We start from the raw sequence: 17,159 nt of genomic DNA on the forward strand, positions 1-17,159 counted from the left end.
ACTTTCCAGTGGGACCTGCTGGATAAATGGTCCGGGTCGCATCCTCAGATGCATCAGCGGATAACCCTGTCACCAAGGACAAGGGTGTCTCTCCTGTGGTGGTTGCAGAGTGCTCATCTTCTAGAGGGCCGCAGATTCGGCATTCAGGACTGGGTCCTGGTGATCACGGATGCCAGCCTGCGAGGCTGGGGAGCAGTCACACAGGGAAGGAATTTCCAGGGCTTATGGTCAAGCCTGGAGACATCACTTCACATAAATATCCTGAAGCTAAGGGCCATTTACAATGCTCTAAGCTCAGCAAGACCTCTGCTTCAAGGTCATCTGGTGTTGATCCATTCGGACATCACGGCAGTCACCCACGTAAACAGACAGGGTGGCACAAGAAGCAGGAGGGCAATGGCGGAAGCTGCAAGGATTCTTCGCTGGGCGGAAAATCATGTGATAGCACTGTCAGCAATATTCATTCCGGGAGTGGACAACTGGGAAGCAGACTTCCTCAGCAGACACGACCTCCACCCGGAAGAGTGGGGACTTCACCCAGAAGTCTTCCACATGATTAGAAAACTCGACGGGTATTGCGCCAGGTCAAGGGACCCTCAGGCAATAGCTGTAGACGCTCTGGTAACACCGTGGGTGTACCAGTCAGTGTATGTGTTCCCTCCTCTGCCTCTCATACCCAAGGTACCGAGAATTATAAGATGGAGAGGAGTAAGCACTATATTCGTGGCTCCGGATTGGCCAAGAAGGACTTGGTAACCGGAACTTCAAGAGATGCTCACGGAGGATCCGTGGCCTCTACCTCTAAGAAGGGACCTGCTTTAGCAAGGACCCTGTCTGTTCCAAGACTTACCGCGGCTGCTTTTGACGGCAGAGCGTTTGAACGCCGGATCCTGAAGGAGAAAGGCATTCCGGATGAAGTCATTCCTATCCTGATCAAAGCCAGGAAGGATATAACCGCAAAACATTATCACCGCATTTGGCGAAAATATGTTGCGTGGTGCGAGGCCATTAAGGCCCCAACGGAGGAATTTCAACTGGGTCGATTCCTGCATTTCCTGCAAACAGGAGTGTCTATGGGCCTAAAATTAGGATCCATTAAGGTTCAGATTTCGGCCCTGTCGATTTTCTTCCAGAAAGAACTGGCTTCAGTCCCTGAAGTTCAGACGTTTGTAAAAGGGGTACTGTATATACAACCTCCTTTTGTGCCTCCAGTGGCACCTTGGGATCTCAATGTAGTTTTTGGGTTCCAAAACTCACATTGGTTTGAACCACTTAAATATGTGGAGTTAAAATATCTCACATGAAAAGTGGTCATGCTGTTGGCCCTGGCCTGGGCCAGGCGCGTGTCAGAATTGGCGGCTTTATCCTGTAAAAGCTCTCATCTGATTTTCCATTCGGACAGGGCGGAATTGAGGACTCGTCCTCAGTTTCTCCCTAAGGTGGTTTTCAGCGTTTCACCTGAATCAACCTATGGTGGTGCCTGCGGCTACGAGGGAATTGGAGGATTCCAAGTTGCTAGACGTTGTCAGGGCCCTGGAAATATAGGTTTCCAGGACGGATGGAGTCAGAAAATCTGACTCGTTTATTCTGTATGCACCCAACAAGCTGGGTGCTCCTGCTTCTAAGCAGACTATTGCTCGTTGGATTTGTAGTACAATTCAGCTGGCACATTCTGTGGCAGGCCTGCCACAGCCAAAAATCTGTAAATGCCCACTTCACAAGGAAGGTGGGCTCATCTTGGGCGGCTGCCCAAGGGGTCTCGGCCTTACAACTTTGCCGAGCAGCTACTTGGTCAGGAGCAAATACGTTTGTAAAATTCTACAAATTTGATACCCTGGCTGAGGAGGACCTGGAGTTCTCTCATTTGGTGCTGCAGAGTCATCCGCACTCTCCCGCCCGTTTGGGAGCTTTGGTATAATCCCCATGGTCCTTACGGAGTCCCCAGCATCCACTAGGACGTCAGAGAAAATAAGAATTTACTTACCGATAATTCTATTTCTCGTAGTCCGTAGTGGATGCTGGGCGCCCATCCCAAGTGCGGATTGTCTGCAATACTGGTACATAGTTATTGTTACCAAAAAATCGGGTTATTGCTGTAGTGAGCAATCTTTTCTAGAGGCTCCTCTGTTATCATGCTGTTAACTGGGTTTAGATCACAAGTTATACGGTGTGATTGGTGTGGCTGGTATGAGTCTTACCCGGGATTCAAAATCCTTCCTTATTGTGTCAGCTCTTCCGGGCACAGTATCCTAACTGAGGTCTGGAGGAGGGTCATAGGGGGAGGAGCCAGTGCACACCAGGTAGTTCTAAAGCTTTACTTTTGTGCCCAGTCTCCTGCGGAGCCGCTATTCCCCATGGTCCTTACGGAGTCAGCAGCATCCACTACGGACTACGAGAAATAGAATTATCGGTAAGTAAATTCTTATTTTTACTCACCGGTAAATCTATTTCTCCTAGTCCGTAGTGGATGCTGGGAACTCCGTAAGGACCATGGGGAATAGCGGCTCCGCAGGAGACTGGGCACAACTAAAAGAAAGCTTTAGGACTAACTGGTGTGCACTGGCTCCTCCCCCTATGACCCTCCTCCAGACCTCAGTTAGGATACTGTGCCCGGAAGAGCTGACACAATAAGGAAGGATTTTTGAATCCCGGGTAAGACTCATACCAGCCACACCAATCACACCGTACAGCTCGTGATTTTAAACCCAGTTAACAGTATGATAACAATGGAGCCTCTGAACAGATGGCTCTCAACAATAACCAGTTTTAGTTAACAGTAACTATGTACAAGTAATGCAGACAATCCGCACTTGGGATGGGCGCCCAGCATCCACTACGGACTACGAGAAATAGATTTACCGGTGAGTAAAATCTTATTTTCTCTGACATCCTAGTGGATGCTGGGAACTCCGTAAGGACCATGGGGATTATACCAAAGCTCCCAAACGGGGGGGAGAGTGCGGATGACTCTGCAACACCGAATGAGAGAACTCCAGGTCCTCGTCAGCCAGGGTGTCAAACTTGTAAAACTTTGCAAAAGTATTTGTCCCTGACCAAGTCGCGGCTCGGCAAAGTTGTAAAGCCGAGACCCCTCGGGCGGCCGCCCAAGATGAGCCCACCTTCCTTGTGGAATGGGCTTTCACTGATTTAGGATGCGGCAGTCCTACCGCAGAATGCACAAGCTGAATAGTGCTACAAATCCAGCGAGCAATAGTCTGCTTTGAAGCAGGAGCACCCAGCTTGTTGGATGCATACAGGATAAACAGCGAGTCAGTCTTCCTGACTCCAGCCGTCCTGGAAACATAAATTCTCAGGGCCCTGACCACGTCCAGTAACTTGGAATCCTCCAAGTCCCTAGTAGCCACAGGCACTACAATAGGCTGGTTCAAGTGAAAAACTGATACCACCTTCAGGAGAAAATGAGGACGAGTCCTCAACTCTGCCCTATCCGTATGGAAAATCAGATAAGGGCTTTTACAAGATAAGGCCGCCAATTCTGACACACGCCTGGCCGAAGCCAGGGCCAACAGCATGACCACTTTCCACGTGAGATATTTCAAATCCACGGTTTTAAGTGGCTCGAACCAATGTGATTTCAAGAACCCCAAAACCACATTGAGATCCCAAGGTGCCACTGGAGGCACAAAAGGGGGCTGAATATGCAGCACGCACTTCGCAAATGTCTGAACTTCAGGCAGTGAAGCCAATTCTTTTTGGAAGAAAATTGACAGAGACGAAATCTGTACCTTAATGGACCCTAATTTTAGGCCCATATTCACTCCTGCTTGCAGGAAATGCAGAAAACGACCCAGTTGAAACTCCTCCGTTGGGGCCTTTTTGGCCTCACACCAAGCAACATATTTTCGCCAAATGCGGTGATAATGTTTTGCCGTGACATCCTTCCTGGCTTTGATCAGGGTAGGGATGACTTCCTCCGGAATACCCTTTTCCTTCAGGATCCGGTGTTCAACCGCCATGCCGTCAAACGCAGCCGCGGTAAGTCTTGGAATAGACAGGGCCCCTGCTGGAGCAGGTCCCGTCTTAGCGGTAGAGGCCATGGGTCCTCTGTGAGCATCTCTTGAAGTTCCGGGTACCAAGCTCTTCTTGGCCACTCTGGAACCACGAGCATCGTTCTTACTCCGCTCCTTCGCACAATTCTCAGTACCTTTGGAATTAGAGGCAGAGGAGGGAACACATAAACCGACTGGTACACCCACGGTGTCACTAGAGCGTCCACAGCTATCGCCTGAGGGTCCCTTGACCTGGCGCAATACCTTTCTAGTTTTTTGTTGAGGCGGGACGCCATCATGTCCACCTTTGGTCGTTCCCAACGGTTTACAATCATTTGGAAAACTTCCGGATGAAGTCCCCATTCTCCCGGGTGGAGGTTGTGTCTGCTTAGGAAGTCTTCTTCCCAGTTGTCTACTCCCGGGATGAACACTGCTGTCAGTGCTGACACGTGATTTTCCGCCCATCGGAGAATCTTTGTGGCTTCTGCCATCGCGCTCCTGCTTCTTGTGCCGCCCTGTCTGTTTACATGGGCGACCGCCGTGATGTTGTCTGATTGTATCAGTACCAGCTGGTTTTGAAGCAGAGGTCTTGCCTGGCTTAGGGCGTTGTAGATGGCCCTTAGTTCCAGGATATTTATGTGAAGTGAAATTTCCTGGTTTGACCACAGTCCCTGGAAATTTTGTCCCTGTGTGACTGCCCCCCAGCCTCGAAGGCTGGCATCCGTAGTTACCAGGACCCAGTCCTGTATCCCAAATCTGCAGCCCTCTAGAAGATGAGCACTCTGCAGCCACCACAGTAGCGACACCCTGGTCCTTGGCGACAGGGTTATCCGCCGATGCATCTGAAGATGCGATCCGGACCACTTGTCCAACAGGTCCCACTGGAAGGTTCTTGCGTGGAATCTGCCGAATGGAATTTCTTTGTACGAAGCTACCATCTTTTCCAGGACTTTCGTGCATTGATGCACTGACACCTGTCCTGGCTTTAGAAGGTTTCTTACTAGAGATGACAACCCCTTTTTTTTTTTTTCCTCTGGAAGAAACACTTTTCTGGTCTGTATCCAGAATCATCCCCAGGAACAGAAGACGTGTCGTGGGGACCAGCTGTGACTTTGGGATGTTGAGAATCCAGACGTGCTGTTGTAGCACTTCCTGAGAAAGTGCTACCCCCACCAGCAACTGCTCCCTGGACCTCGCCTTTATCAGGAGATCGTCCAAGTACTGGATAATTGAAACCCCTTTCTTTCGAAGGAGAATCATCATTTCGGCCATTACCTTGGTAAAGACCCTCGGTGCCGGGATAACCCAAACGGCAGCGTCTGGAACTGGTAGTGACAGTCCTGTACCACAAACCTGAGGTACTCCTGGTGAGGAGGGTAAATGGGGACATGCAGGTAAGCATCTTGATGTCCAGAGATACCATGTAATCCCCCTCCTCCAGGCTGGAGATAACCGCTCTGAGCGATTCCATCTTGAACTTGAACTTTTTGATATACTTGTTCAAGGATTTTAAATTTAAAATGGGTCTCACCGAACCGTCCGGTTTTGGTACCACAAACATTGTGGAATAATAACCCTTTCCTTGTTGAAGGAGAGGTACCCTGTTTATCACTTGCTGGGAATACAGCTTGTGAATTGCCTGTAACACCGCCTCTCTGTCAGAGAGTGTTGTTGGTAAGGCAGATTTTAGGAAACGGCGTGGTGGAGGCGTCTCGAATTCCAGCATGTACCCCTGAGATACTACCTGAAGGATCCAGGGATCCACCTGTGAGCGAGCCCACTGTGTGCTGAAATTCCTGAGACGTGCCCCCACCGTACCTAGATCCGCCTGTGAAGCCCCATCGTCATGCTGTGGACTTGGCGGAAGCGGGGGAGGACTCCTGGTCCTGGGAACTGGCTGTATGCTGCAGCTTTTTTCCCTTACCTCTGCCTTTTGGCAAAAAAGAGGCGCCTCTTGCCCTTATGGGGCCGAAAGGACTGTGCTTGATAATACTGTGCTTTCTTTTGCTGCGAGGTAACCTGGGGCAGAAAAGTTGATTTTCCAGCTGTTGCCGTGGAAACGAGGTCTGACAGACCTTCCCCAAACAACTCCACCCCTTTATAAGGCAAAATCTCCATGTGCCTTTTTGAATCGGCATCCCCTGACCACTGCCGAGTCCATAATCCAGTCTAGCGGAAATGGACATTGCACTTACTTTTGATGCCAGTCGGCAAATATCCCTCTGTGCATCACGCATGTATAAGAGAGCATCTTTTATATGCTCTAAAGTCAGTAAAATATTGTCCCTATCCAGGGTCTCAATATTCTCTGTCAGGGAATCCGACCACGCAACCGCAGCACTATACATCCATGCTGAGGCTATAGCTGGTCGTAGTATAACACCAGTGTGTGTGTATATAGGCCCTCATTCTGAGTTGATCGCAGCAGCAAGAAAGTTAGCAATTGGGCAAAACCATGTGCACTGCAGGGGAAGCAGATATATCATGTGCAGAGAGAGTTAGATTTGGGTGGGTTATTTTGTTTCTGTGCAGGGTAAATACTGGCTGCTTTATTTTTACACTGCAAATTAGATTGCAGATTGAACACACCCCACCCAAATCTAACTCTCTCTACACATGTTATATCTACCCCTCCTGCAGTGCACATGGTTTTGCCCAATTGCTAACTTTCTTGCTGCTGCGATCAACTCAGAATGAGGGCCATAGACTTTAGGATAGTCTCCTGCTTTCTGTCAGCAGGCTCTTTAAGGGCGGCCGTATCCGGAGACGGTAGTGCCACCTTCTTTGACAAACGTGTGAGCGCTTTATCAACCCTAGGGGGTGTTTCCCAACGTGACCTATCCTCTGGCGGGAAAGGGTACGCTGCCAATAGCCGTTTAGAAATTACTAATTTCTTATCGGGGGAAGTCCATGCTTCTTCACAAACTTCATTTAATTCCTCAGATGCAGGAAAAACTACTGGTAGTTTTTTCTCACCAAACATAATACCCTTTTTTGTGGTACCTGGGGTAATATCAGTAATGTGTAATACATTTTTCATTGCCTCAATCATGTAACGTGTGGCCCTATTGGAAGTTACAGTCGTCTCCTCATCGTCGACACTGGAGTCGGTATCCGTGTCAACGTCTGTGTCTGCCATCTGAGGTAACTGGCGTTTTACAGCCCCTGATGGCCTTTGAGACGCCTGGACAGGCACAAGCTGAGTTGCCGGCTGTCCCATGTCGTCAAGCCTTTTATGTAAGGAGTTGACACTTTCCCGTAATTCCTTCCATAAGTCCATCCACACAGGTGTCGACCCCGCAGGGGGTGACATCACATTTACCGGCATTTGCTCCGCCTCCACATAATTTTCCTCCTCATACATGTCGACACAGCCGTACCGACACACAGCACACACACAGGGAATGCTCTAAAAGAGGACAGGACCCCACAAAGCCCTTTGGAGAGACAGAGGGAGAGTATGCCAGCACACACCAGAGCACTATATACACTGGGGTGACACCTATACAGAGTGTTTTCCCCTATAGCTGCATAGAATAACTATAATGCGCCTAAAATATGTGCCCCCCTCTCTTTTTTACCCTTTTCTGTAGTGCAGGACTGCAGGGGAGAGCCAGGGAGCGATCCTTCCAGCGGAGCTGTGAGGGAAAATGGTGCCGGTATGCTGAGGGAGATAGCTCCGCCCCTTTTTTGGCGGACTTTAGGAAATCTGGCAGGGGTTAATTTACACCTATATAGCCCCTGGGGCTATATATGGTGTATATTTGCCAGCCAAGGTGTTATTTATTGCTGCTCAGGGCGCCCCCCCCCCAGCGCCCTGCACCCATCAGTGACCGGAGTGTGAGGTGTGCATGAGGAGCAATGGCGCACAGCTGCAGTGCTGTGCGCTACCTTGGAGAAGACAGAAGTCTTCAGCCGCCGATTTTCCGGACCTTCTTGCTTCTGGCTCTGTAAGGGGGCCGGCGGCGCGGCTCTGGGAACGGACATCGAGGTCGAGTCCTGCGTTCAATCCCTCTGGAGCTAATGGTGTCCAGTAGCCTAAGAAGCCCGAACTGGCTGCAAGCAGGCAGGTTCGCTTCTTCTCCCCTTAGTCCCTCGTAGCAGTGAGCCTGTTGCCAGCAGGTCTCACTGAAAATAAAAAACCTAAACTATACTTTCTTTTCTAGGAGGCTCAGGAGAGCCCCTAGTGTGCATCCAGCTCGGCCGGGCACAAAGATCTAACTGAGGTCTGGAGGAGGGTCATAGGGGGAGGAGCCAGTGCACACCAGTTAGTCCTAAAGCTTTCTTTTAGTTGTGCCCAGTCTCCTGCGGAGCCCGCTATTCCCCATGGTCCTTACGGAGTTCCCAGCATCCACTAGGACGTCAGAGAAATATAAAATAAGTAGACAAGACCCAGGGTGTTACAGGATACAATATATAATTCTATAACTGACATGTTTTACCTGTAATCATTTTTATGTGTATTAAAAAAAAAAAAAGATAGGATGCTTAGACTGGAGCTTGATCAACACTGAACGCTCATCTGGGATTACTAGAGGTGACATGGACGCTCATGTGGGATTACTAGAGGCGACATGGATGCTCATGGGGGATTACTAGAGGTGACATGGACGCTCATGGGGAATTACTAGAGGTGACACGGACGCTCATGTGGGATTACTAGAGGTGACACGGACGCTCATTTGGGATTACTAGAGGCGACATGGATGCTCATGGGGGATTACTAGAGGTGACATGGACGCTCATGGGGGATTACTAGAGGTGACATGGACGCTCATGGGGGATCACTAGAGGTGACATGGACGCTCATGGGGGATTACTAGAGGTGACATGGACGCTCATGGGGGATTACTAGAGGTGACATGGACGCTCATGGGGGATTACTGGAGGTGACACTGATGCTCGTGGGATTACTAGAGGTGACATGGACGCTCATGTGGGATTACTAGAGGTGACATGGCCGCTCATGTGGGATTACTGGAGGAGACATGGCCGCTCATGTGGGATTACTAGAGGTGACATGGATGCTCATGTGGGATTACTGGAGGAGACATGGACGCTCGTGTGGGATTACTGGAGGTGACAAGGACGCATATGTGGGATTACTAGACATGGTTGTAATAATAAAACACCAAAGAAGAGAAAATGCTGTCCTGCTTGCGCACTTATAAATAATAGGATTTTAATACCTGCCGGTAAATCTTTTTCTCTGAGTTCGTAGAGGATGCTGGGGTCATCAATAGAACCATGGGGTATAGACAGGATCCGCAGGAGAAATGGGCACTTTAAGACTTTAATAAGGGCGTGAACTGGCTCCTCCCTCTATGCCCCTCCTCCAGACCTCAGTTATAAGAACTGTGCCGAGGGAGACGGACATTAGGTTGGTTTATATGAAAAGAAGAAACCACCTTCTGCAGAAACTGTTGACGAGTTCTCAACTCTGCTCTATCTTCATGGAAGATCAAATAAGGGCTCTTGTGAGACTAGGCCGCCAATTCGGACACCCGCCGTGCAGATGCCAAGGCCAATAAAATGACCACTTTCCAAGTGAGGAATTTCAAATCCACCTTTTGAAAAAGGTTCAAACAGTGAGATTGAAGGAACTGTAACATCACGTTAAGGTCCCAAGGTGCCACAGGAGGCACAAAAGGTGGTTGGATGTGTAACACCCCCTTTACAAACGTTTGCACCTCAGGAAGTGAGGCCAATTGTTTCTGAAAGAAAACTGACAATGCAGAAATTTGTACTTTAATGGATCCTAATTTAAGGCCCGCATCCACTCCAGCTTGTAAAAAGTGGAGAAAATGTCCAAGTAAAAATTTTTCCGCATAAGCCTTCTTGGACTCGCACCAGGAAATATATTTCCTCCAAATGTGGTGATCGTGTTTTGCCGTAACATCCTTTCTATCCTGAATAAGAGTGGGAATGACTTCACTGGGAATACCCTTCTGGGCTAGAATCTGGCGTTCAACCGCCATGCCGTCAAACGTAGCCGCAGTAAATCTTGATACTGACACGGCCCCTGCTGTAACAGGTCCTCTCGTAGAGGAAGCAGCCAGGGATTTCCTATGCGTAAATCCTGAAGATCGGGATACCAAGCCCTCCTTGGCCAATCTGGAACAATGAGGATCGTTGGAACCTTTCTTCTTCTTATAATTTTTAACACTCTCGGAATGAGAGGAAGTGGAGGGAACACATATCGACTGAAACACCCACGGTGTCACCAGAGCGCCCACTGCTATGGCTTGAGGGTACCTTGACCTGGCGCAATCATTTTGGAGTTTCTTGTTGAGACGAGACGCCATCATGTCTACTTGGGGAGTACCCCAGCGACTTGTCACTTCTGTGAAGACTCCTGGATGGAGATCGTGTCTGCTGAGGAAGTCTGCTTCCCAGTTGTCCACTCCTGGAATGAAGATAACTGACAGAGCGCTTAGATGTTTCTCCGCCCAGCGGAGAATCCTTGTGGCTTCTGTCATTGCTGCTCTTCTTTTTGTTCCGCCCTGGCTGTTGATGTAAGCTACTGCTGTTACATTCTCCGACTGGATGAGGAAGGGTCGACTTTGAAAAAGGCGTTCAGTTTGTAGAAGGCCGTTGTAAATGGCCCTTAATTCCAGAACGTTTATGTGGAGACAAGTCTCCTGACTTGACCATCTTCCTTGCACCCCAACCCCGGGGACTTGCATCCGTGGTCACTAGAATCCAAGCCTTAATACCGAACCTGCGTCCCTCGAGGAGGTGAGAACTGTGCAGCCACCACAGCAGTGATATTCTTGTCTTTGAGGACAGGACTATCGTCCGTTGCATGTGTAGGTGGGAACCGGACCACTTGTCCAACAGGTCCCACTGGAATACTCTGGCATGGAATCTGCCAAACTGAATGGCCTCGTAGGCCGCCACCATCTTTCCCAGCAAGCGAGTGCATTGATGGATCGACACTCTGGTTGATTTTAAGATTTGTTCCAGAGCTTTTTCTTCCGGAAGAAAAACTCTCTGTAGTTCTGTGTCCAGATTCATCCCCAGAAACGACAGGTGGGTCGTAGGGATCAACTGAGATTTCAGCAGGTTGAGGAGCCAGCCATGTTGTTGCAACACCTTCAGGGACAGTGCAATGTTCTGTAACAACTTGTCCCTGCATCTGGCTTTCATCAGGAGATCGTCCAAGTATGGGATAATCATGACACCTTGCATGCGAAGAAGAATCATCATCTCCGCCATCACTTGGGTAAAAATCCTCGGAGCCGTGGACAGCCCAAATGGCAACGTCTGAAATTGGTAATGACAATCCTGAACCACAAAGCGCAGGAAGGCCTGATGAGGAGGATAAATGGGAACATGTAGGTAGGCATCCTTTATGTCTAAGGAGACCATAAAGTCCCCTTCCTCCAGACTGGAGATCACTGCTCTGAGAGACTCCATCTTGAATTTCTGCAGAAAGTAATTTAGGTTAAGGTTGAGGATCGGTCTGACCGAGCCGTCCGGCTTCGGAACCACGAATAAACTGGAATAAAAGCCTTGTCCCTGTTGCGCAGGGGGAACCGTGATAATGACCTGGTTCTGACACAATTTTTGTATTGCGTCGCACACTACCTCTCTGCCAGTCAGAGAAGCTGGCAAGGCTTATTTTAATAATCGGCGAGGGGGAACGTCTTAAAATTTTAGTTTGTACCCTTGTGACACAATTTTTAAAATCCAAGGTTCCAGGCCCGAGCAAACCCAGACCTGGCTAAAGAGCTTGAGACGTGCCCCAACCGGCGAGGACTCCCGCAGGGAAACCCCAGCGTCATGCGGTGGACTTGGCAGAAGCCGGGAAGGACTTCTGTTCTTGGGAGGCAGAGAAGCCTGGGTTTCTTTTACCTCTTTCCCTGCCTCTAGCAGCAAGGAAGGCAGAGCCTCTTCCTCTTCGGTATCTATTGGGCCGAAAGGACTGCATTTGATGATGCGTTTTCTTATGTTTTGGGGGAACATAAGGTAAAAATTAAGATTTTCCAGCAGTAGCTGTAGAGACTAGGTCTGTAACCGGTAGGTATTAACATCCTATTTTTTCATACGTCCTAAAGGATGCTGGGGATGCTTCAAAACCATGGGGTTTATACCAATGCTCTAGAACGGGCGGGAGAGTGCAGATGACTCTGCAGCACCGACTGATCAAACATGAGGTCCTCCTCAGCCAGGGTATCAAACTTGTAAAACTTCACAAAGGTGTTTGAACCTGATCAAGTAGCAGCTCGCCAAAGTTGTAATGCAGAAACCCCTCGGGCAGCCGCCCAGAATGAGTCCACCTTTCTGGTAGAATGAACTTTCACCGATTTCGGTAACGGCAACCCTGAAGTAGAATGAGCCTGCTGAATCGTATTACAGATCCAGCGCGCAATACTCTGCTTGGAAGCAGGAGTCCCAATCTTGTTGGGAGCCCACAGGACAAACAGAGCCTCTGTTTTCCTAATCTGCACCGTTCTGCCGACATAGATTTTCAAAGCTCTGACCACATTGAGACTTCGATTCCGCCAAGGCATCAGTAGCCACTGGCACCACAATAGGCTGGTTTACGTGAAATGAGGAAACCACTTTTAGTAGAAATTGCTGATGAGTTCTCAACTCCGCTCTATCAGCATGGAAGATTAAATAGGGTCTTTTGTGAGACAAAGCCGCCAATTCAGAAACTCACCTTTATGACGCCAAGGCCAACAACATGACTACTTAAGATCCCACGGTGCCACTGGGGGCCCAAATGGAGGTTGGATGTGCAGCACACCTGACGAAGGTCTGAACTTCCGGAAGGTAGGGCAATTCTTTCTGAAAGAAAATTGATAAGGCTGAAATTTGTTCCGCTCTGGCGGTTTACGTACGCCACTGCTGTTATGTTGTCTGATTGAATCAAGACGGGCAGACCGCGAAGATGTTCCGCTTGCAGAATACCGTTGTAAATGGCCCTTAATTCCAGAATGTTTATGTGCAGACAAGCTTCCTGGCTTGACCATTTTCCGTGAAAGTTTCACCCCTGTGTGACTGCTCCCCTGCCTCGGAGACTTGCATCTGTGGTTACCAGGATCCAATCCTGAATCCCGAACCTGCGTCCCTCCAGAAGGTGAGAACTGTGCAGCCACCACAGAAAGAAGATCCTGGTCCTGGAAGATAGGAGTATTTTCCGGTGCATGTCCAGGTGAGACTCGGACCACTTGTCCAACAGGTCTCTGAAGCACCCCTGGCATGGAACCTGCCATACGGAATGGCCTCGTAGGCCGCCACCATCTTCCCCAGCAATCGAGTGCATTGAAGAACTGACACTTTTGCCGGTTTCAGAATCTGTTTTACCATGTTCTGTATTTCCAGAGCCTTTTCCACTGGAAGAAAAACTCTCCGTAATTCTGTATCCAGAATCATACCCAAGAACGACAGGCGTGTCGTCGGATCCCACTGCCGTCTTCTGCAGTCACTGAAGTCTTCTGATCTTCCTTTACTCATCCGGCTTCTGTCTTCTGGCTCTGTGAGGGGGGTGACGGCGCGGCTCCGGGAACAAGCAGCTAGGCGCACCAAGTGATCTGAACCTCTGGAGCTAATGGTGTCCAGTAGCCTAAGAAGCAGAGCCTTTGAACTCACAGAAGTAGGTCCTGCTTCTCCCCCTCACTCCCACGATGCAGAGAGCCTGTAGACAGCAGGTCTCCCTGAAAATTATAAACCTAAATAAAGTATTTTTTCTGAGAAACTGTGGAGAGCTCCTAAGTGTATCCAGTATCGCTGGGCACAGAATCTAACTGGAGTCTGGAGGAGGGGCATAGAGGGAGGAGCCAGTTCACACCCCTTTTAAAGTCTTAAAGTGCCCATGTCTCCTGCGGATCCCATCTTTACCCCATGGTTCTCAAAGCGTCCCCAGCATCCTCTAGGACGTATGAGAAAACGCTCTACATGTGATATTTGTCATGGATAGCCTTGTGTTAGAAACACCCAACTGAGAACAAGGTTGATGACAGAGGAGGGTGTAGGATAAGAGATTGCTGTAGTGATTGAGCAATGAGAATATGTGACTTCTGTAATAAGTGTTTATTACTAACCTGTGCTGATATCTGTAGGGATCTCCTCCTCCTTACACTGCTGATCAACCCTCACATACGTCTCTTCTTCTCCCTCTATATCTTCTGCCTTTATATCAGTCACATACGTCTCTTCTTCTCCCTCTATATCTTCTGTCTTCATATCAGTCACATACGTCTCTTCTTCTCCCTCTGTATCTTCTGCCTTTATATCAGTCACATACGTCTCTTCTTCTCCCTCTGTATCTTCTGCCTTTATATCAGTCACATCCGTCTCTTCTTCTCCCTCTATATCTTCTGCCTTTATATCATTCACATACGTCTCTTCTTCTCCCTCTATATCTTCAGCCTTTATATCAGTAACATACATCTCTTCTTCTCCCTCTATATCTTCTGCCTTTATATCAGTCACATACGTCTCTTCTTCCTCTATATCTTCTGCCTTTATATCAGTCACATACGTCTCTTCTTCTACCTCTGTACCTTCTATTTTAATATCAGACAGACATTCTACCTAAAAAAACAAAACACTATAATGACATTTGCATACAGTCAGATTAAACTGAGGTGAAACAGTATAATATCAGTGTATAAGACACAGCTCCTCTACAGATCATATAGTGACAGTCACTTTAGTATATTGGGGAGACCCTAAATCCCACCTACTTGATCCTCCTGTGGGATCCTGTGATTCTCCTCTGTACAATCCTGGAAATACAGAGGACGGGGACATCTCTCTGGGGTATCTCTGTTACTGGGCCCATCTGTAGGAGACACACAGTGACTGAGTACAGTATATATAATAAGAATTTACTTACCGATAATTCTATTTCTCGTAGTCCGTAGTGGATGCTGGGACTCCGTCAGGACCATGGGGAATAGCGGCTCCGCAGGAGACTGGGCACAAAAGTAAAAGCTTTAGGACTACCCGGTGTGCACTGGCTCCTCCCCCTATGACCCTCCTCCAAGCCTCAGTTAGGATACTGTGCCCGGACGAGCGTACACAATAAGGAAGGATTTTTGAATCCGGGTAAGACTCATACCAGCCACACCAATCACACCATATAACTTGTGATCTAAACCCAGTTAACAGTATGATAACATGAGGAGCCTCCAGAACAGATGGCTCACTACAACAAAATCCGAATTTTTTGGCAACAATAACTATGTACAAGTATTGCAGACAATCCGCACTTGGGATGGGCGCCCAGCATCCACTACGGACTCCGAGAAATAGAATTATCGGTAAGGAAATTCTTATTTTCTCTGACGTCCTTGTGGATGCTGGGACTCCGTCAGGACCATGGGGATTATACCAAAGCTCCCAAACGGGCGGGAGAGTGCGGATGACTCTGCAGCACCGAATGAGAGAACTCCAGGTCCTCCTTAGCCAGGGTATCAAATTTGTAGAATTTTACAAACGTGTTTTCCCCTGACCACGTAGCTGCTCGGCAAAGTTGTAAAGCCGAGACCCCTAAGGCAGCCGCCCAAGATGAGCCCACCTTCCTTGTGGAATGGGCATTGACAGATTTTGGCTGTGGCAGGCCTGCCACAGAATGTGCAAGCTGAATTGTACTACAAATCCAACGAGCAATAGTCTGCTTAGAAGCAGGAGCACCCAGCTTGTTGGGTGCATATAATATAAACAGCGAGTCAGATTTCCTGACTCCAGCCGTCCTGGAAACATATATTTTCAGGGCCCTGACTACATCCAGTAACTTGGAATCCTCCAAGTCTCCAGTAGCCGCAGGCACCACAATAGGTTGGTTCAGGTGAAACGCTGAAACCACCTTAGGGAGAAATTGAGGGCGAGTCCTCAATTCCGCCCTATCCGAATGAAAAATCAGGTAAGGGCTTTTATAGGATAAAGCCGCCAATTCTGATACGCGCCTGGCTGAAGCCAGGGCCAACAGCATTACCACTTTCCATGTGAGATATTTTAAATCCACTGTGGCAAGTGGTTCGAACCAATGTGATTTTAGGAATCCCAAAACCACTTTGAGATCCCAGGGTGCCACTGGAGGCACAAAGGGAGGCTGTATATGCAGTACCCCCTTTACAAAAGTCTGGACTTCAGGAACTGAAGCCAATTCTTTCTGGAAGAAAATCGACAAGGCCGAAATCTGAACCTTAATGGATCCTAATTTTAGGCCCATGGACAGTCCTGTTTGCAGGAAATGCATGAAACGACCTAGTTGAAATTCCTCTGTCGGGGCCTTCCTGGCCTCGCACCACGCAACATATTTCCTCCAAATACGGTGATAATGTTGTGCAGTTACATCCTTCCTGGCTTTGATCAGGGTAGGGATGACTTCATCTGGAATGCCTTTTTCCTTCAGGATCCGGCGTTCAACCGCCATGCCGTCAAACGCAGCCGCGGTAAGTCTTGGAACAGACAGGGTCCTTGCTGAAGCAGGTCCCTTCTTAGAGGTAGAGGCCACGGATCCTCCGTGAGCATCTCTTGAAGTTCCAGGTACCAAGACCTTCTTGGCCAATCCGGAGCCACGCGTATAGTTCTTACTCCTCTCCGTCTTATAATCCTCAGTACCTTTGGTATGAGAGGCAGAGGAGGGAACACATACACTGACTGGTACACCCAAGGTGTTACCAGAGCGTCCACCGCTATTGCCTGAGGGTCCCTTGACCTGGCGCAATACCTGTCTAGTTTTTTGTTGAGGCTGGACGCCATCATGTCCACCTTTGGTTTTTCCCAACGGTTTACAATTACTTGGAAGACTTCTGGATGAAGTCCCCACTCTCCCGGGTGGAGATCGTGTCTGCGGAGAAAATCTGCTTCCCAGTTGTCCACTCCGGGAATGAACACTGCTGACAGTGCTATCACATGATTTTCCGCCCAGCGAAGAATCCTTGCAGCTTCTGCCATCGCTCTCCTGCTTCTTGTGCCGCCCTGTCTGTTTACGTGGGCGACTGCCGTGATGTTGTCCGACTGTATTAACACCGGCTGACCCTGAAGCAGAGGCCTTGCTTGACTTAGGGCATTGTAAATGGCCCTTAGTTCCAGGATATTTATGTGAAATGACTTTTCCATGCTTGACCACAAGCCCTGGAAGTTTCTTCCCTGTGTGACTGCTCCCCAGCCTCTCAGGCTGGCATCCAT

General features: G+C 48.9%; 1 protein-coding gene across 1 annotated transcript in view; it reads right to left on the reverse strand.

Moving 5' to 3' along the window:
- The window catches only part of LOC134984365 (oocyte zinc finger protein XlCOF7.1-like), a 157,344-nt gene that overhangs the window by 5,973 nt on the left and 134,212 nt on the right, over window positions 1-17,159 (reverse strand). The window contains exons 6-7 of the mRNA XM_063949961.1: window positions 14,704-14,805; window positions 14,063-14,551 (exon numbers count right to left, since the gene is read on the reverse strand). Coding sequence (XP_063806031.1) covers window positions 14,063-14,551; window positions 14,704-14,805 — 591 coding nt within the window. The remainder of the gene's footprint in view (window positions 1-14,062; window positions 14,552-14,703; window positions 14,806-17,159) is intronic.

This window comes from Pseudophryne corroboree (assembly GCF_028390025.1).
Source record: "Pseudophryne corroboree isolate aPseCor3 chromosome 3 unlocalized genomic scaffold, aPseCor3.hap2 SUPER_3_unloc_5, whole genome shotgun sequence".
NCBI lineage: Eukaryota > Metazoa > Chordata > Amphibia > Anura > Myobatrachidae > Pseudophryne > Pseudophryne corroboree.